This window comes from Neoarius graeffei, chromosome 11 (genome assembly GCF_027579695.1).
Source record: "Neoarius graeffei isolate fNeoGra1 chromosome 11, fNeoGra1.pri, whole genome shotgun sequence".
Lineage (NCBI taxonomy): Eukaryota > Metazoa > Chordata > Actinopteri > Siluriformes > Ariidae > Neoarius > Neoarius graeffei.
The window spans coordinates 26,104,258-26,126,638 of NC_083579.1; the positions used below are offsets into that span (position 1 = coordinate 26,104,258).

General features: G+C 44.3%; 1 protein-coding gene across 1 annotated transcript in view; it reads right to left on the reverse strand.

Annotated features, from left to right (window-relative positions):
• fam184aa (family with sequence similarity 184 member Aa) overlaps positions 1-22,381 on the reverse strand; it is a 160,342-nt gene that overhangs the window by 27,344 nt on the left and 110,617 nt on the right. The window contains exon 12 of the mRNA XM_060933674.1: positions 13,724-13,851. Within this exon, the coding sequence (XP_060789657.1) occupies positions 13,724-13,851 (128 nt within the window). The remainder of the gene's footprint in view (positions 1-13,723; positions 13,852-22,381) is intronic.

Genomic DNA, 22,381 nt, shown 5'->3' on the forward strand with positions numbered 1-22,381 from the left:
GAGGCACTAAAGCAAGGGTATATCAGACCATCCACCTCTCCAGTGTCTGCAGGCTTCTTCTTCATGGAGAAGAAAGGAAGAGGTCTCTGGCCTTGTATTGATTACCGAGGACTAAATCAAATCAGTGTGAAATATCCCTATCCACTCCCTCTGGTACCTGCTGCTTTGGAACAATTAAGATCAGCAAAGATATTTTCTAAACTGGACCTCAACAGTGCATACAACCTGGTAAGAATCCGAGAAGTGGATGAATGGAAAACAGCCTTTAGCACCACCGCTGGCCATTTTGAGTACCTGGTGATGCCATATAGCCTTTCTTCGGCTCCAAGCATTTTCCAGTTTCTGATTAATGCCATCTTAAGGGACATGTTGGGTAAATTTGTCATTGCCTACATTGACAGCATTTTGATTTACTCCCCAGACAAGGAAAGCTATTTAGAACATGTCAGGTCAGTACTATCCCATCTGCTCGAGAATCGCCTCTTTGTCAAAGCTGAGAAATGCCAATTTCATGTCAACCAGATTTCCTTCCTTAGATATATAATCAGTTCTGAGGGAGTAAGCATGGACCAGGCAAAGGTCTCAGCCATCACATCTTGGCCTACACCCACATCCGTCAAAGAATTACAACACTTTTTGGGCCTTGCAAATTTTTACCGGTTCTTCATTCGAGGCTTCAGTATGATCGCCGCTCCTTTAACATCTCTGTTAAAGAATGCTCCCTGATGTCTCCAGTGGAACCCAGCAGCTGAAGAGGCTTTCAACCGGCTCAAGGCAGCATTTCCTTCCACTCCCACCTTACAACATCCTGACCCTACCAAGCCGTTCATTGTAGAGATAGATGCATCAGAGAAAGGAGTCAGAGGGGTGCTCTCACAATGCTTTGGAGAAAATCCAAAATTGCACCTGGTTTCTTGCTTCTCCAAGAAACTCACACCCACAGAAAGAAACTATGACATTGGTAATCGAGAGCTCCTTGTGATCAAACTTGCTTTGGAAGAATGGAGGCAGTGGCTGGAAGGTGTTACACACCCATTCATGATTCTAACCGACTGTAAGAACCTAGAATACAGTACCTGAAGACCACTAAATGTCTTAACCCAAGGCAAGCCAGGTGGGCCCTGTTTTTCGCTCGGTTCCAGTTCATAATATCCTACCACCCCAGTTCAAGAAATACTAAAGCAGATGCGCTTTCTGGAATCCATAACCCTTCAGCCCATGCCTCAGAACCCACTCCCATACTGCCACCAGAGTGTTTCATACAAATCATTACTTGGGATATTGATAAGGAGATCCAGCAGTCACAGACCTCCAACATTCCTGAGAACTGGCCCCCTGACTCCTACATGTTCTACCTGACCTCAGAGGGAGGCTCATTACCTGGGCCCACACTTCCCCTGCCATGGGTCATCCCAGCAGTCATCACACATATCAGCTTATGAGGAACAAATATTGGTGGGAGAACATGATGTCAGACATTAATCAGTTTGTCTCTTCCTATTCAGAATGCACACAGGCCAAGGTACCACATGCCCCACCAGCTGGAAAACTATGCCCTCTCCCAGTGCCTCAGAGACCCTGGTCACATATTGCGATAGACTTTATCACAGATCTACCACTATCACAGGGCAACAGAGTCATTTTGGTAATCATAGACAGATTTTCTAAAGTGCTATGACTCATTCCATTACCTGGCCTACCTACAGCTTTTCAGACTGCTGAACTGATCTTAAATCATGTCTTCCACTATTTTGGTATTCCTGAGGATATTGTAAGTGACCTGGGTCCTCAATTCATTTCCAGATTTTGGTCCAGCTTTACAGAGAGCTTAGGCATATCAGTAAGCCTCACATCTGGCTACCACCCACAGTCCAATGGCCAGGTGGAATGGGCTAACCAGGAGGTGGGGTGTTTTCTGAGAATTTTCTGCATGAGAAACCAGAAGGATTGGGCACAGTTTCTCCTCTGGACCGAGTATGCACAGAACTCTCTTAAACACTCCGCAACTCAGTTAACACTGTTCCAGTGCATACTCGGCTATCAGCCCCCTTTGTTCCCTTGAGATGACACACCCACCCAGTTACCTGCCATTGATGCCTGGTTCCAGAAAAGCCAGCAGGTGCAGGAAGAGATTCACCAAAGGCTGGAAGCAGTAAATGGCAAATACAAACAATACTTAGACAAACACAGAAGTGAGAACCCAGAATATGCTCCAGGAGATTGGGTAAGGGTCTCCACAAGGGACTTAAACATATGCAAGAAACTACAAACTCATTACATTGGCCCATACAAGGTATTGTGCAGGATCAACGAGGTATCCTACAGGCTAGAACTCTCACCTCACAGCCGAATGACACCTACCTTCCATGTCTCCTGACTTAAACCAGCTATAAAAGGTCCCCTAGCCATGGACACTCCCACCCAAGAGACCCCACCCCTGGACACTGAGGGCGAACCCATCTACCAGGTAAATAAAATCCTAAACTCCCATCGCAGACAGGAGCAACTAGAATATCTGGTAGATTGGAAGGGCTATGGCCTTGAGGAATGAAGTTGGGCCAACTCCAGGGACATATTGGACTGACTCTTAACACAGGAGTTCCACAGACAACACTTGAACAAACCTACACCAAAAAGGAGAGGGCAGCCAAGAAAGATAGCAGCTCCCAGAGGGAGCTCCTTGGTGTGTGTGTGTGTGTGTGTGTTGGTGCTGAGAACACGAGTTCAGAGTAGCCTCCAAACATGGCTGCTCCAGACTACAAGTCCCAAGAGTCACAGTGCCCTCTATCATCTGACTATTAATTACACCTGTTTCTCATCCGGCAATCACCTAGCACGTCTATATATACTCAACTCTAACATCCCCACTTCGTGAAGTATTGTCTAGTATCCCCATATCTAACTTTACCGAGCCATTTGGTTTCTGCCTGATTTCCAGTTTACGACCCGTGTTTACGTTTCTCCTCAACTTCATCTTTTGCCCACTCTCCATTGCATTGTTTGCTGATCAACTGACCGACCCTCACTCATTTCCAGACTATGATTCCTGCAAATATTGCTTTCGGTCGGGTTTCATTTCTTTGTTTTTTTGTTAACGATATTATGGGAAAATGGCTAGATCAATCTTCATGAAACTTTCAGGATAGATGGGCATTGGTCTCAAATAGAACTTCCAACATTTTGAGGGTCATCTGGTCAAGGTCACCAAAAAGGTCAAAATCGTTTTTGCTGTGGCTACTGCCTCATATAGAGGTGCTAGCCACTATGTCATCATGCTGTAAGAATGTAAGAGTGTAACAATCATGTACTGTGCATGCACATGCACGTGTTATACAAGTGTATACAATTTGGTTCACCATTCGAAATAAATGGACTAGACTAAAGAAATTGCTTTCAGACATGTTTATGCTTATTGCAGAGGGAAAGTGTGTTCCTCCCTAATAGAAGATAACAAAAATATTCCTAGATTCCTATTTAATACTGTAGCAAAATTAACTAGGAATAAGTCCACTATAGACACATGCATACCTGTAGTATGTAGTAGCAACGATTTCATGAATTTTTTTAATGACAAAATTGAGAATATTCGACAAAAAATTCAAACTACTAATTTAAGGTCAGACAATGCAAGTGACCCTGTAGTTAACAATAGAACTGTATCAGATCATCAATTAGAATGTTTTACTCCCCTAAAAGAAACTGAATTACTTTAATCTCGGCGTCAAAAGCCTCAACTTGTGTACTAGATCCCTTACCTACACGTCTATTCAAACATAATACCTGAAATTGAACCGCTTCTAAAAATAATAAATTCTTCTCTTACGATTGGCTATGTACCCAAATCCTTTAAACTAGCAGTTATCAAACCCCTAATTAAAAAACCTGACCTTGATCCCTGTCAGCTGTCCAATTATCGGCCAATATCAAACCTTATCAAGATCCTTGAAAAAGCTGTGGCACAGCAGTTATGCTCATATTTACATAGGAATAACATCCATGAAATGTATCAGTCAGGATTTAGACCTCATCATAGCACAGAGACAGCTTTGGTTAAAGTAGTAAGTGACCTCTGTTGGCGTCTGATCAGGGCTGTGTCTCGCTGCTTGTGTTGCTTGACCTTAGTGCAGCATTTGATACCATTGATCATTCCATTCTTCAGGATAGACTAGAAAATGTTGTGGGAGTTAAGGGAACGGCCCTCTCCTGGCTCAAGTCTTATTTAACTGATCGCTATCAGTATGTTGATATAAATGGTGATTATTTCTAGACGTACTGAGGTAAAGTTTGGTGTTCCACAAGGTTCTGTCTTGGGTCCACTGCTTTTTTCTTTATATATATGTTACCTCTGGGTGATATTATTTGTAAACATTGTATTAGTTTCCACTGTTATGCTGATGACACACAGTTGTACATTTCTGCAAAACCTGATGAGAGACACCAGCTTAATAGAATTGAGGAATGTGTAAAGGACATTAGACACTGGATGCTTATTAACTTCCTTCTGCTTAACTCTGACAAGACTGAAGTACTTGTACTAGGACCACATGCAGCGAGAAGTAAGTTTTCTGATTACAATGTAGGTGTATTATGGTTATGTGTATGTAGATTGGTGTCAAGTGATCAATCTTTAATAATTTAATTGAATCAATCCCATTGAATCATTTAATTTGAATCATTTGAATTGAATCATACCATTGAATCAGTCTCATTTGAATCAGTCTTATTTGAATCGTTTAAATTGAATCATTTAAATTGAATCATCTAAAGTGAATCATCTAAAGTGAATCATTTAGTGAATCATCTAGTGAATCATCTAGTGAATCATTTAGTGAATCATTTAGCGGTATATTCAAATTATTATGTTCACTTACCAAGCAGCAGCTAATAATATTCCTATACACCTTAAGAGTTCTTTTGCGATATGGGCGACTTCAAGAAGTATCAGAACAGCAGACAAACACACACAATTTCAATAATAATGGAATTTATTATAACAAAGATAAAAAATTGAATAGCAGCAGATGAAATCTTCTGTAAACAGTGTGTGTGTGTGTGTGTGTGTGTGAGTGTAGACAAAAGATTAGCTTTGTAGGCTAATTAGACAAAGGAAAGCTAGCTAGCATGTGTTTGTGTGTGTGTGTAAACAAATGATTAGCTCTGTGTGCTAACTAGACAAAGGAAGGCTAACTAACATGTGCTTTCGAGGCCTAGCTACGTGGTTGTGTGTGAGGCCTAGTGGATGTGTGATAACAAAATTAAAGGTTAACAATTAAAATACATTCAAATGGTCATCCGTGATATATATGGATTTGAATGTGGGCACAGGAGAATGCGCTATAAAGGTTGAATTGAATCAGGACTTAGAATATTATCTAAAGTTGAGATAAAAGACCTCGTGATAAGGAACAAAGAAGGGGGGAGGGCTACCATGTGTCCCCTTACAGAACAAATGGCCCTTTTCCACTACCCTTTTTCAGCTCACTTCAGCCCGACACGGCTCGCGTTTCGACTACCAAAGAACAGCACGACTCGGCTCGCTTCAGCCCTGCTTAGCCCCTAAAACTCGCACCGTTTTGGAGTGGGGCTGAAGCGAGCCAAAGCGAGCCGAGTGAGGCTGGGGGCGTGAGCAGACACTCCCCTGTGCACTGATTGGTGAGGAGGAGTGTCTTCACATGCCCACACACGCCCCGCGAGCACGCTGGGATCTGTAAACACCGTAAACCCGGAAGAAGAAGAATTACGAATTACGAGAATTTCTGAAGCCTTATGCGCCTCGCCTCATCTATACGCTCTTGCCAGTATCTGTTGGCGTTGTCGGTGACAACAAGCCACAGCACCAAGACCAGCAACACTAACAACTCCATGTCCTCCATGTTTATTGTTTACTATTCGGGTCATGAGACTACCGCTTAAAAGATCACTGATGTCACTGTTTGCGCTGCTTAACGACATCACGTGACGTCCACCCACTTTCGCTAACTCCACCCAATGTGTCCACCCACTTCCAGCCAGCACGGTTCAGCGCGGTTGTAGTCGAAATGCAACTCCAACAGCCCCGCTCAGCTCGACTCAGCCCAACTCAGCACGGCACGGCTCAGCCGCGTTTGTAGCGGAAAAGCGGCAAAAGAGAGTTAGCTCTGATTTGCTAGCTAAAGTGTGGTTGGGCCTAGTAAGGCCTGTGAACACGTGTTGAAGCCTGGTCCCTGGAGACAAAGGCTTCCCTAGACAGCTAACCCACTAGCTTTATAGTGTTATTAAATTCACTGAAATCTTAATGAGGTCAAAATATGGGTAAATAATGAAATTAAAGTGTTAAAAAGAGAGGGAGAAAGAGCGAGCATGCAAAACCTGTCTATTAAACGATTGAGATCAACAATAAAAAAAAATGATAGAAACACAAAATCAGTGTGCACACAAACAATCCCTGAGTGTAAATTCACACTAAGTAAATAAACTAATTCCTAAAAACTAGCCTTTTTGCCCAAATGCCAGTGTTACTTCAAAATCTCGCCTTTTTGTAGAAAGCAGAGAGTTCTCGGAGCGGTAGAGTTCACAGGAGCTTGGAAAAACTTCTGTGGGAGACAGAGGTCCTTGGAGAGCACTTCGTAGCTCGCAGGAAGGAAAACTCTGATCAAAACAACATGCACTGGTTTAGGAGGGTCCAGCCGCTTCCTAAACAAATGAAAACTGCCTTTTTGGCCTGCAGTTCCAGTACGTACTTATAAGGAATAACTGAAAACCGGTTATAACTCGCTTGAGTTAAAGATCGCGTGTTTCCGGAGTCTACCATGATCAAGGGTAAACAAAAAGGAAAACGTGCTGAAACATGGATCTTGCAAGAAAGAAGTCTTGGTTTCGGACGGTCCGATAGCGAGTGCCTCCTTTTAGGTCTGTTCCGTGTGGGTTCAGACGCCAAAGAGAACGATATGGCGGATTCCCAGATCCCTTATGGAATCATGTAGGATGTGATGAAAGTGATCCCGCCCAGGCGTGACGTAGGTCAACGCGGAAGTTGGCTGGGAGTTGTAGTTCTTAGACAGTAGGTGGCAAGCTGTACCTACAACAATATGTATACTGTTCCTACTTATTCAGGTGACATTGGGCATACCTAACAACCTGTGTTTTCTCCCCCCCCCAAAAAAAAAAAATCTGTCCCTCTGAGTTATATGTTGGTCCTGGGATCGAGATACTGACCTCTTCTGCTCCTTGGACCTGCCTGATCCATCCTGGTGCCCTGTGTCTGGTTGGAGTCTCATCGCATCACTCCTGTGGAGGGCGGCCCCATGTGGACAGTTGGGGGTCGCGCCTGGAGAACGCTTTGGACTCTTGCAGTGGTGCTTTTGTGGCTGGGGACTGCAGTTGACTTGCTGACTTTGAGAATACGGTTGTCGTGAACGGTTTTGCGCTTGGGTTTCAGTCGGTGGGGGGTTTATAGCATCAACGAAGCTGACTTTGTTAGGACTGTTAATGTTATAGTCATGTTGTCTGTTGTTGCCCGGATGGGGATGAGTTCCATTTTGAGTCTGGTTCCTCTCGAGGTTTCTTCCTCATGTCGTTTGAGGGAGTTTTTCCTTGCCACCGTCACCACAGGCGTGCTCATTGGGGATAGATTAGGGATAAAATTAGCTCATATTTTAAGTCGTTCAAATTCTGTAAAGCTGCTTTGCGACAATGTTTTACTGTTAAAAGCGCAATACAAATAGACGACTTGTTCCACTGAGCTCTAGCTCAGTGGAATATATATATATATATATATATATATATATATATATATATATATATATATATATATAAACATAAACTTTACTGTATGGACATGGTATCAGAAAACAATTTTATTTATAAGCAGTAGCCACATGTACCCATAGGGTATCTATATATTTTTTTCATGATATCTTCCTTCATATTCATCAAAAGTGCTACCGGACTAGGTTTGTTTTGCCTGGCAACATGTTGTTGTTATTATTATTATTGTTAATTATTTTAGTTTTTAAAAAATAGAAGTTATATTACATTTCTTGAAGTCTACAGTCAGATTGAGGAAGCTAATAAGGGCGTTAAAAATAGAATTGGAACACAACCTGAAAATCCAAATTCAGCTTGCATTAGTAAATAGCACAGCACCATGCACATTACTGATTCAAATTAATGAATTTTTTAGACTCTGATGATGCAAAATATTAAAAAGGTAGATGGATTGAAACAGTTAAGCATTGTGCTGTATTATTAATATTATAGCTGCACCAGAAGGAAGGACAGAAAGAATAAGAGCGAAATGGTGAGAGAACATAAGATTAATGTGAAAATGTGCGACAGACACTAACTTCTCCTATTCTTCATTTTCATCGTTCACTTTCCAGTAAAGTGGGGCTTATCCTGAAGCAAATTCATCACTGTCATGAGTGAGCTCAGGCTCCCGTGGCTGCTACCTGTTCGTGACAGCCTCATTCATTTCCATGCTTAGCTCTGGAAGATGCACAGATGTGTCACATCCTCCAGTTTTTAATAAATCCAGCTCGGACAATTCATCATACAATACCTCTGTCTTCTCTTTCTTTCTGTATTTGGGTATCTATCTCTGTGTACAAAATAAAACTGGAACAGAGTCTGCTTGCATGTTTTCACTCGCTCTCTGTGAACTATGAAACATCATCTCTTCAAATGATTTATACTAGGGCTGCGTACCGGTACTGTACCATGAAAATCGATTCAGTACAGGTCCAAAATACCGGATCATGAAGTACCAGTACTGTACCGATATAAATTTACACCAGGTATATGCTTATTTTGTGACTGAAGATGCGTAAATCCTACCACAAAGACGAAAATTTAGCACTGGAAAAGACGTAAAATGCCGCGCTGAAACTTGAAATCAGAGCCATCTTTGATTTGAGATCCTCTCGCCACAGTCTCACAAGACATTGTGAGAGCTTGGCTGATCCAGCGTTCTGATTGGTCAAAAAGACTCAAAAGCAGGTCAGCCATTTTTCCTTTGCTGGCATTGGCGGCCTTTGTTGCTTTGTGTAATTTTGCCGCGCAAGTTAAAGGCCGCGGACTGCGCATAGTCTGTAGTACTCTAGTGTAGTCACTTCTCGCTGTGAGACAACTTATGACTTTTTGTCCCAAGTTAACTAAGTGTGAGACTGAGAGGGTGACTGAAAAGTGAGGTAGGAAACCTAGTTATGTTCGGTTTTCTTTGAATAAAGATACTGACAAGTTGTCAACAGTATATTAATGTTTCTGTCATTATTGAAGAAGTTCAGAAGAATTTGTCAAATTGTTCAGGTACAGGTCCGGACCTGTACCTAAACCTCTGTACCAGTACCTGATGTTACGTTTAGGTACGCAGCCCTAATTTATACTGTCTATTCCTGTCAGCCTTCATGAAATATTATAAAATCAGGTCCAAAACTGAGTATGAAAGCCTGTTTTTTTTCCACTAAAATTTGTGCAAACCACATAAAAGCTACTGTCTAAAACGTGAAACAAGTGTGTGAACATGCTGGTGGGCATGTCTAATTCTCGATTCTGATTGGTCAAAAGATCTCATCTCATCTCATTATCTCTAGCCACTTTATCCTGTTCTACAGGGTCGCAGGCGAGCCTATCCCAGCTGACTACAGGTGAAAGGCAGGGTACATCCTGGACAAGTCGCCAGGTCATCACAGGGCTGACACATAGACACAGCCAACCATTCACACTCACATTCATGCCTACGGTCAATTTAGAGTCACCAGTTAACCTAACCTGCATGTCTTTGGACTGTGGGGGAAACCAGAGCACCCGGAGGAAACCCACGCAGACATGGGGACGGGGCTCGAACCCGGACCTTCTTTCTGTGAGGCGACAGCGCTAACCACTACACCACCGTGCCGCCCCTGGTCAAAAGATGTTTTGAAAATTTTTCTCAAAATGTCGTGCCAACTGCAAAGTTTTGATTACATGCACTTGTCCTAATGTATTGTCATTTCTGTAGTAAAACTTACAGAGGTAGACACTTCATAAAAAATGCTACATGGTGATGTTTTCTAATTTAGACTTTTTGGAAGGAGTCTCCAGTGTCAGTGCTTTGTAACAGTCAGAGGTAAAGCTGCAACTTTGTTTTCCAACATGAGAAAGTCTTGGAGACTGGAGTTTGTGTTCTTAGTAACAAGATGTTTTGTTGTTTGTTGTTGTTTTGAGGATGTTCCATGATATGAAATGTCGCTATAAACATTGAGTTGTGCAATTTTTTTGATGCACCCCCTATGGCTTATTATTAGACCTTAAGGTACCTTTTTAGGACCGCAAAGGTGCATATTATGTTTCCAAGCAGTATATAAAGTACAAATGAATACCTTAGAGTAGGGTTTCTCAACCTTTTCTGCTTTAAGGCCCATCTATTCATACTTGTAACGAGTCAGGGCCCATTAAAAAAGATCCCCAATTATTTTGGCTCATCTATTCTATTAGAATCTAATAATCTATTGTAAAGTGTATTAACGGAATGCAACATCACTCCGTGTTACAGATGGGAGCCCAGGAATTAAATAAATACAATAAAAACAAACAGTTTTTAATTGTAGGTATTGTATTTAAAACTGTATGGATGTGCCAGAAGCCAACATGAAACCATGCATGCAGGGCATTCTCAGTCAAAAGGGATTAATGATCCAAAAGTGGAGTCTGGTTGATTAACACAAGAACTTGCTGCCATGTTTGTGTACAGCAAACAAGCAAGTTATTAAAACCAAGAAGTACATTCAAAAGAAGTGGATATAGAAACCACTCAATGGGATAGATCCTTACATGCTAACAAAGAAGGATTTTTCCTATGAGTTAGAAAATTATCCATCCATTGAGTTCCCCAACATCTCAAACTACCTGGTGCTGCAGACATCTGGTGTTCAGGACATTACAATATAGATGGCAGTAGACAGATCTAAGTGCAGGAGGAGTGTTTATTAGCAGGCGTGATATTTAAGTCGAGCTTATTTTTATAGTGGTTTTAACAATAGACATTGTAGCAAAGCAGCTTTACAGAGAATTAAAGACTTCAAACATGAGCTAATTTTATCCCTAATTTATCCCTAATGAGCAAGTCTGTGGCTATGGTGGCAAGGAAAAACTCCCTCAGACAACATGAGGAAGAAACCTCGAACGGAACCAGACTCAAAAGGAAACCCATCCTCATCTGGGTGATGACAGATAATGTGATTATAAATAACTCACTTCGAGAACAGTGTCCTATAGAGTCACAAAGTATAACTGTGAAATCAGGAAAATCATTATAGTTTTAACATGAAGTCTGTTTTGTTGAAGTTATAAACTGTTCATTGATGGAAACTTGAGTGCAAAACTGTTCATGACAACTGCAGTCCTAAAGTTAGCAAGTCAACTGAAGTCCTCAGATCATAAATGCATTACTGTAAGTGTCCAGAGCCATCTTTCAAGTGTTTTTTTTATTTATTTAACAAAAGCAGAGTATTTAAACAGTGTTATAAACATGGCTAGAAACAAACACGACAGTGATAATAATGCTTCGCAAAACCTCTGTGAAAACAGCTTCCATATCTATGTAGCTGACTGCACTCAAATCAGGATCAGGTGTTTCCTATAATGACTGTGTCCCAAGCACACAACACGCTCCGTGAGCACGCGCGGTCACTTGAGCTGCACCAGACTCAAGCATGCAAAGGCATGACAGTCAAGTGTTCACCTACTGTGTGACCACAACTTTTAGCTCACGTGTATATCGCCACCAAAATGCCTCATTTTCATCGATAACCCATCGCAAAGCATCTCGAGATGTAGTGTGACTGCAGCTTAATGAGGCGGATGTGACGTCGGATGCAACCCAGCAACTGTACCCAACTATACCTCTGAGTAAAAATTAGCTTCAACTTGAAGAAAAATTTGTGGCCCACTAGATGGCGCTTTGCTGCCCACTAATGGGCCACAGCCCAGTGGTTGAGAAACACTGCCTTAGAGAGTCCTGTCCCAGTGACAAGCCATTGTACTTCTAAAGGCACAATAATGTACTTTACTTTCTGAGTGTGTATGCAAGTTTAAGTAAATTATTGCCCTGAATGAAGGATTGACCAGGACACAGATTGAAACCAGAATCCACTGAAAGTTGACCAAATATTGTATCGTATAAATGACTTGCAACCACGTGATCAAAATGTGCTACGTCTTGAGCGTCCACCATGATCTAACTAGGATGGCAGCCGCTGAAAACGTGTGTAAACAATGCTGAATTTTCTCAGTATTACTACTTTAACGATCGAGTGAAGATAGATATGTGTGGTTTTGACCCATATTATTTAAAAAAGTCAGGCTTTTCTGAAGATAAGACGCTTCTACTGACCATCGAGTACGAATACATGTCATTTCATCCTATGACCATTTTGTCCAAAGCTTTTTTCATACGCACTATCAGTTATTTTATATTTCAGGTATTTGTTTGTTCGAAAAAAGGAATTCTCAATGGAATTTGACCGAACCAAAACACATTTTTGTAAAGCAAATAAGTGCCATAGTATGGATCATATTAAATCTTTAGGCGTTGAGCAGCACTCTCGTGGGGGCTTTGTTCACAAATCCCAGGCCAAGGCATAGTCCTTCTGACCCAAGGCCATGCTCTTTCCAAGGGGGAGGCTTAGAGGAAGGTGACGGTCAAATTTGGCTTCGCTGTGAGCTCCGTTGGCCAAGTTATTAATTTTTTAAAGCTGGCTGGATCATGTTAAATCTTTAGGCGCCAAGCCGTGCTCTCGCAGGGCTTTCATTCGCGAACACAAGAATACCTGAAATATAAAATAACTGATAGTGTGTATGAAAAAGGCTTTGGACAAAATGGTCATTGGACGAAGTGTCCTGATTCCCTCGTCTCCTCTCCATTCTAAGCCTCAGAGTTTCCTCTTTCTGAATCATGGACGGAATTCTAAAAAATTGGAACGTGCCACGGTCACGAGTACTGTTGTGGCCACAAACATATACAGCACAAATATATGGCATAGCTAAAAGAACACTTAAAGCAGTGGAAAAACAAAGAGAGTTGCGCATGCATGACTATGTTTGTACGGAATGTCGCTTGACCCCGCATTCATATATCCACCAACATGGCTGTCACTTGCAAGTCAATAGGTTATGACTGGCGTGTTTTTGAGAATGAGACTCCTAAATATATTACAGTAATTAAAGAAGGAAAACTGCTACCAAACTAAGAGACATAATCAGTAGTGTTTAAGACATTTTAACATAATTGACCATAAAGAGTTTCGATTGGAGGACAATTAATTTTGTAAAGTTAAATGTCAAAAGTAGTGTTGCATCTCAAAGGTTTTGATTTGATGCCTGATATTGTTTTAATGAAATGTATTTATGTAAAGAATACCCATAATTACTGAAGTTATAATAAACACACCATTCTGTGTAAACCCTAGAGACTGTTGTATGTGAAAACCCCAGGAAATCAGTAGTTTCTGAAATACTCAAACCAGTCCATCTGGCACCAACACCCATACCACAGTGAAAGTCACAGAGATCACAATTTTTCCCCATTCTGATGTTTGAAGTGAACATTAACTGAAGCTCTTGATTTGTATCTGCATGGTTTTATGCATTGTGCTCCTGTCAAGGGATTGGCTGAGAAGATAACTGCACAAAACAGCAGGTGGATGGGTGTACCTAATAAAGTGGCCAGTAAGTGTATATTTTCAGTTTATCTTAGAGAGAGACTTACATGCTGTTTGCAGCACTCCACTGTGTTGTCCAGGTCTCTTTTGGCCACTGTCTTTTCTTGCAGATGTTTCTGTCTCAGGTGCTCAATAGCTGTAGCATGCAGGTGATTCAGCTCAGATCGCAGAGAGGCTACAGCACACACAAACACACAAATGCAGGCATTTAGATAGAGTTTGTACAAACTGGAGTATATACAGTACATCCACAGTCTATCCCACTTTTGAGACTTAATTGTTACCACTGAAAATCAACATTCCAGTGTTTGCCAACATGACAATTTTTCACACTTAAAGAATGTCATCCTTTTCCTTCATTTAATGTTGTGAAGTTCCTGTTATCCTTTACATTATAGGAGCTATGTGAGGAGTAACCCACTCCAGACCATGCTGTTATACAAATATAATCAACACCTGGAGGGTCTAATGTGGCACCAAGTGCAGCAGAGTGACACTCCTCCAAGTAATTATTCTCTATACACAATGATTATACATTTTACTTCGTAGTACTGCATATTTTTTTTTTAATTTTTTAAATATTTATTATTAGTCTTAGGGCGGCACGGTGGTGTAGTGGTTAGCGCTGTCGCCTCACAGCAAGAAGGTCCTGGGTTCGAGCCCCGGGGCCGGCGAGGGCCTTTCTGTGCGGAGTTTGCATGTTCTCCCCGTGTCCACGTGGGTTTCCTCCGGGTGCTCCGGTTTCCCCCACAGTCCAAAGACATGCAGGTTAGGTTAACTGGTGACTCTAAATTGACCGTAGGTGTGAATGTGAGTGTGAATGGTTGTCTGTGTCTATGTGTCAGCCCTGTGATGATCTGGCGACTTGTCCAGGGTGTACCCCGCCTTTCGCCCGTAGTCAGCTGGGATAGGCTCCAGCTTGCCTGCGACCCTGTAGAAGGATAAAGCGGCTAGAGATAATGAATGAATGAATGAATGAATGAATTATTAGTCTTAGATTATATGGAGTGTTCTGTGTACAAGTCCCTGTGTATGAGCTGTTGCTACAGAAAGTATTATTCTATTAGTATTAGAATATCACAACTACAAACCCAGTCACATGACCCATCGCATGATCTTCGACCTCGTCCTGATGCATTTATACAAAGCTTCAGTTAGAAGTATGATTCTTTTTTGACACACACTTTGAAGCTCTGGTACGCAGCATAACATCAGTAATTTTTGCAAAGTCTTGCCACTTTTATTTCATGAGTAACACTACTCTGAAACCATACAACAGATAACTGACTCCATTGACTGCTCAATGAATCTGAAAACAGCTAAAATTGTTGAAGAAATGAATTCATTTTTGGGTTGGTAGAACTGAAAAGTAATATAATTCTGGTTCAGGTAATTAAAAACAAAAACATATGTTCATGAAGATGATGGCCACCATATGTCTTGACAGACAATAGCATAGCACCACCGAAAAGTTAAAATATTAAAAATGTTGTGTGCAGTGTATGGGAAAAAAAAAAACTAGGCAAAAGAACTGGTTCTCGACCTGCGAGAATTTCTTCTCTGCTGCCAACGCTCAAGACGATGCTGTCCGCAAACCTTGGCTCCCAGACTTAAAGCCTTTCTCCATTTGTCCCGATCTTCTGCAACTGCTTCCCAAGATGTAGACGGGATTTGAAACTCTTTCAAGTCGCACTTGCAGACGTCTTTGAATCTTAGGAGGGGTCTGCCTTTGCCCCAGCACCAGTCAACAGCTTGCCATACAAGAGATCTTTGGGTATCCTTCCATCTTCCATACGGTGAACATGTCCTAGCCAACAGAGGCAGCGACGTGCAAGGATCGAATGGAGTGTCTTGCTCTTTGTTCTCTCCAGGACCTCTTGGTTGGGCATCTTATCCCTCCATGTCACTCCGAGAATTCACCACAAGCACTGCATGTGGAATGAGTTGAACCTGTTTTCTTGCTCTGCATACATAGGCCAGCTCTCAGATCCATATAGAAGGATACTGAGAACACAGGCATTGTATACCTTCACTTTTGTGCTGGTTGTGAGCAGGCGGTTCTCCCAGACTCGTTTTGAGAGGCGGGCCAATGTTGTTGAAGCCTTTCCAATGCGTTTGGCTATTTCTCGGTTGAGGGACAGGTTATCGGAGATGGTAGAGCCCAGGTAAGTAAATTCGCTGACCACATCAAGGACAGTACTGTCGATGGTGATACTCGGTTCTGCGTTGCATCTTGGGTTCTGCACCAATACTTGGGTCTTCTTCAGACTGATGGTAAGGCCAAATTCTTTGAATGCTTTGGAGAAAAGGTCTCCCAGCCTTTGCAAGCCTTCCTCAGATTGTGCTACGAGGGCGGCATCATCGGCAAACAGAAGCTCTCTGATCAACACTTGCTGTACTTTGGTCTTGGCTCTCAACTGTGCAATATTGAAAAGGCTGCCATCGAATCTGGTGTGGATATAGACACCTTCATCGGTCGAGTGGAAAACATGTTGTAGAAGGAGTGAGAAGAAGATATCAAAGAGGGCTGGTACAAGAACACAACCTTGCTTTACTCCACTTTTGATGGGAAAGGGATCAGAAAGGGATCTGTCATAGAAAATCCTTCCCTTCATGTCATCGTGGAATGACTTGTTGATCCTCAATAGGGTTGGGGGACAGCCAATTCTTTCAAGAAGCACAATAACTCTTCACGGCTTACAAGGTCAAAGGCCTTGGTCAGGTCAATGAACACGAGGTAGAGTGGCATGTTCTGCTCCAGGCTCTTTTCTTGTAACTGTCTGAGGGAAAAGATCATGTCAACAGTGGAATGATGTGCTCTGAATCCACACTGTGACTCGGGGTACACTCTGTCTGCTAGGATTTGGAGGCATTTCAGGGCTACTCTTGCAAACACTTTCCCAATGATTGACGACAGGGATATGCCTCTGTAATTGTTGCAGTCGGAATGCTCGCCTTTGTTTTTGTACAGAGTGATGATTTTAGCATCGTGTAGGTCTTGTGGGACACAAGCTTCCTGCCAGCATTGGATTAGCAGTTGGTGGAGGTGTTTGATCAGTGATGAGTTTTTTCCAGCTCTGATGACTTCAGGTGGTATGCCATCACTGCCTGGGGCCTTACCCATGGAGAGAGAGAGAGAGAGAGAGAGAGAGAGAGAGAGAGAGAGAGAGTCAATAGCTTTAAGCAGCTCCCTCTCTGTTGGAACTTGACCAAGCTCAGATATAGTTGGAAAGGATTCCAGAGATTCTATGGCTTCTCTTGTCACCTGATTCTTGGTGCTGTATAGTGCTTTGTAGTGCTGAACCCATTGCTCAAGCTGCTTGGTCTTGTCTGTGATGAGCTCACCAGTGAGAGACTTCAGTGGAGCAGTCTTGTTGGCAGTTGGGCTGAATGCTGTCTTAATACCCTTGAACAGCTACAGTATTTTAGATTGCCTGTGTCTGAGGATATTTGGATCTTCTCTGCAAGGGATGACCAATAGTCATTGGCACACTTTCTGGCAATGTGTTGAGCATTGTTTCTAGCCACTTTGAAGGTGTCAAGGGAGGAGGAGGATGGATGTGCTTTTTGGTGCAGAAAGGCTTTGTGTTTGGCTTCCAGGAATGGAGCAAGGACTTCGTAGCTCTCTGAAAACCAATCCTCTTGTTTGCATTTCTTCTTGCCAAAGCATTCCATTGCAGTTTTGTAAATAGCATTTCAGATGAACTCTCATATCTTTGAGCTATCATCGGAGGGGCAGTTTAGCAGGGCAAATTCCAAGGAGGTCTTGAATTCCTTGCAGAGCTGCTGGTTCTTTGCTCTTGCTGCATTGATTTTGGGGGTCATCTTCTGCCTTGTTTTGTGGAATAGCTTTGGGCGTAAAGAGGACAGAGCACACTAAGCTATGGTCTGTGTTGCAGTCTGCACTGTGGTATGAGCGGGTGTTGTGCACAGTGTTCACCTGGTATCAGGTCGAGCTGATGCCAATGCCCTGATTGAGGGTGGCGCCAGGACACATGTCGATGTTGTTTGTTGCAGAAGAAGGTGTTCGTCACACAAAGCTGGTGATATGTGCACATCTCAAGCAATCTCTGGCCATTGTCATTGGTGACACTGACACCAAGTTTGCCTATGGTAGGGCTCCAGGTTTCATAGTCAGCCCCTATGCATGCATTGAAGTCACCAAGGATGAAGATTCCTTCTGATGCAGGCGTGGTGGAAATTAGCCTAGATAGATCTTCATAGAAGCGATCTTTGTCATCATCCTCAGAGCCTAGAGTTGGAGCATAGGCAGAAATAAGGGTCAAGTTGCCTGTGGTACATGACAGACGGAGAGAAAGAATGAGTTTAGTTCCCTCAGTTGGTGGAATGACTGATGGCAAGAGACTGTTCTTCACAGCAAAGCCGACACCATGAATTCTAGGCTTGCTGGGGTCTTTGCCTTTCCAAAAGAAGGTGTAGTCCTTCTCTTGCACAGTGCCATCTGAAGGGAGTGTGTCTCTTGAAGAGCAGCAATATCTACAGTGCTCAGTGTAAATGAGTACACCCCCTTTGAAAAGTAACATTTTAAACAATATCTCAATGAACACAAACAATTTCCAAAATGTTGACAAGACAAAGTTTAATATAACATCTGTTTAACTTATAATGTGAAAGTCTCATCTCATCTCATTATCTCTAGCCGCTTTATCCTGTTCTACAGGGTCGCAAGCAAGCTGGAGCCTATCCCAGCTGACTACGGGTGAAAGGCGGGGTACACCCTGGACAAGTCGCCAGGTCATCACAGGGCTGACACATAGACACAGACAACCATTCACACTCACATTCACACCTACGGTCAATTTAGAGTCACCAGTTAACCTAACCTGCATGTCTTTGGACTGTGGGGGAAACCAGAGCACCCGGAGGAAACCCACGCGGACACGGGGAGAACATGCAAACTCCGCACAGAAAGGCCCTCGCCGGCCACGGGGCTCAAACCCGGACCTTCTTGCTGTGAGGCGACAGCGCTAACCACTACACCACCGTGCCACCCCAATGTGAAAGTAAGGTTAATAATATAACTTAGATGACACATTCTTCAGTTTTACTCAAATTAGGGTGGTGCAAAAATGAGTACACCCCACAACAAAAACTACTACATCTAGTACTTTGCATGGCCTCCATGATTTTTAATGACAGCACCAAGTCTTTTAGGCATGGAATGAACAAGTTGGTGACATTTTGCAACATCAATCTTTTTCCATTCTTCAACATTGACCTAGTGACTGGACTTGTCTCTTCAGAATTCCCCATAGGTGTTTGATTGGGTTCAGATCAGGAGACCTGCTTGGCCACTGAAATCACTTTCACCCTGTTCTTCTTCGGAAATCCAACAGTGGCCTTAGATGTGTGTTTAGGATCATTCTCATGTTGGAAAAGTGCACGATGACCAAGGGCACGGAGTGATGGTAGTATCTTCTCTTTCAGTATAGAGCAATACATCTGTGAATTCATGATGCCATCAATGAAATGCAGCTCCCCGATACCAGCAGCACTCATGCAGCCCCACATCAGGACACTGCCACCACCATGTTTCACTGTAGGCACCATGCATTTTTCTTTGTATTCCTCACCTTTGTGACACCATACAGTTTTGAAGCCATCAGTTCCAAAAACATATATTTTGGTCTCATCACTCCAGAGTATAGAGTCCCAGTAGTCTTCATCTTTGTCAGCATGGGCCCTGGCAAACTCTAGGTGGGCTTTTTTGTGCCTGGGCTTTAGGAGAGGCTTCTTTCATGGACGGCATCCATGCATGCCATTCCTCTGCAGTGTACACCGTATAGTGTCACGGGAAATAGTCACCCCAGTTTGGCTTTCTACTTCTTTAGATAACTGCAGTGAACTTGCATGCTGATTTTCTTCGAACAATGCTTCAAAGCCCTTGTGCTTTGAAGAACAATGCTTTGAAGCCCTGGTGCTGGCGCAACAGGAAGATCGCCAGGCGTTCCGGCACCTGCTCGCATCGGCGGGGGCCCCAATCAGCACGGACCCTCCCCACCTCACCCTAACGAAGATGGGTCTGCAGGATGACCCCGAAGCCTTCCTCGCTCTTTTCGAGCAGGCAGCTGAGGTGTGGGGTTGGCCGGTGGAACAGCGCGTGGCGCACCTCCTCCCCCTGCTAACATGCGAGGCACAGCTGGCCGCACTACAGCTCCCCGCCAACAGCCAGCTGGTCTACGTGGACCTCTGCAGGGCCGTCTTCCAGCGTGTGGGTCGCACCCCGGAGCAGCAGCGGCAGCGCTTCCACGCGCTGTGCCTGGAGGAGGTCAGCCGGCCGTTCGCGTTTGGCCAGCAACTCAGGGACGCCTGCCAGCGGTGGCTGACAGCCGACAACCGCGATGCCGAGGGAATCATCGATCTGGTGGCGCTGGAGCAATTCGTCACTTGACTTCCAGAAGAAACCGCGGAGTGGGTCCAGTGCCATCGCCCGGCGTCGCTGGATCAGGCCATTGAGCTGGCGGAGGGCCATATGGTGGCCGTTCCAACAGCAGGACAGTGTGTCTCCCCTTCTCCCCTCTCTCTCTCCCCCCTTCTGTTCCTCGTCCTCGCCCCATTCCCCCACTGCGGAGGCGGGGGCCGGCTCCACCCCAGCCAGCCCGCCGCACCTGCGGTGTCCTACCGTCTCCTACTTCCGTGTCTGTGTCTTCCCCCCCTCAGGTGAGTGATCTCCGGAACACCGGTGCAGAGAGAGAGCCTGGGCCGGTATGCTGGCGCTGCGGGGAACCGGGGCACCTCCAGCATCAGTGCTCGGCGATGGAGGTGGGCGTGGTGGTCCGGCTCCCCGACACGCCAGGGACCACCTCGATTGGGCCGGAGCGTATCGCATACTGGTGAGTATCCAAGGGGATACGTATCAGGCTTTGGTGGACTCCGGCTGCAATCAGACCTCAATCCACCAAAGCCTGGTGCAAGACGAGGCATTGGGGAGAGCACAATTAGTGAAGGTGTTGTGTGTGTACGGGGATGTTCACAACTACCCTTTAGTGTCAGTCCACATTCTATTTCGATGGGAGAAATTTAGAGTAAAGGTGGCGGTTAATCCTCGCCTTACCCACTCGATAATTTTGGGGACTGATTGGCCGGGATTCAGGGAATTAATGACTCATTTAGTGAAGAGTGGGGCCTGCCATAATTTAGTGGGGGGAGGTCCCGGTGTGGCTTTGGCAAGAGCAGCTGTCACAGAGCTGTCCACATCATCACCGCGTCAGAGTGAGGAGCAGCAGGCTCCTCCTCCCTCTCTCGGGGAATCCCTCGCGAATTTCCCGTTAGAGCAGTCGTGAGACAAGACTCTGCGACATGTGTTTGACCAAGTGAGAGTAATCGAAGGTCAAACACTCCAGCCAAATGCCACCCCGTCCTTCCCCTATTTCTCCATTTTTAAGGACAGATTATACCGAGTGATGCAGGACACTCAGACTAAGGAGCCGATAACTCAGCTTTTAATCCCAAAGAGCCGCCGGGAATCTATATTCCCGGCGGCTCACTTCAATCCCATGGCCGGACACTTGAGGCAGGATAAGACACTAGCCCAAATAATGGCCCGATTCTATTGGCCAGGGATTCGTGGCGATGTCCGTAGGTGGTGTACGGCATGCCGCGAATACCAGTTAGTAAATCCAGCAGCCATTCCAAAAGTGCCTCTGCGCCCTCTGCCATTAATCGAGACCCCGTTCAAAAGAATTGGGATGGATCTCGTCGGGCCATTAGATCGGTCAACACGAGGATATCGCTTTATTTTAGTTCTGGTGGACTATGCAACGCGATACCCGGAAGCAGTGCCTCTTCACAATATCTCAACACGTAGTATTGCAGAAGCGCTCTTCCGCGCCATCTCCCAAGTCGGAATCCCCAAAGAGATTCTGACTGATCAAGGCACCTACGTTTATGTCACACACACTGCGCGAACTGTATGGGTTACTGGGAATTAAGCCTATCCGCACCAGTGTTTATCACCCAAAAACGGATGGCTTAGTCGAATGGTTCAACTGCACCCTCAAAAACATAATTAAAAAATTTGTAAGCGAGGACGCACGCAACTGGGATAAATGGCTCGAGCCCCTGTTATTCGCAGTGCGAGAGGTCCCACAAGCCTCCACGGGGTTCTCCCCGTTCGAATTATTATATGGGCATAAGCCGCGTGGCATTCTAGATGTGCTGCGTGAAAATTGGGAGGAGGGACCTTCAACAAGTAAAAATGAAATTCAGTACGTTATCGACCTGTGCGCCAAACTCCACACCCTCACGCACTGAACCCAGGAGAATTTGCGGCAGGCCCAAGAACGTCAAGTCCATCTGTACGACGGGGGCACTCGCCTTAGGGAGTTCACACTGGGAGATAAAGTACTCGTGTTGTTTCCCACGTCGAGCTCCAAATTAATCGCCAGGTGGCAAGGAACCTTTGAGGTCACACAGCGAGTCGGGGACGTCGACTATGAGGTGAGGCGAACGGACAGGGGTGGGGCGTTACAGATTTACCACCTCAATCTGTTAAAACTTTGGAACGAGGAGGTCCCCGTGGCGTTGGTGTCGGTGGTTCCAGAGAAGGCGGAGCTGGGGCTGGAGGTTCAAAAAGGAAAATTGACATCGCCCACCACTCCGGTCCCCTGTGGAGACCACCTCTCCCCGACCCAGCTCACGGAGGTAGCCCAGTTGCAAACAGAATTTTCTGACGTGTTCTCGCC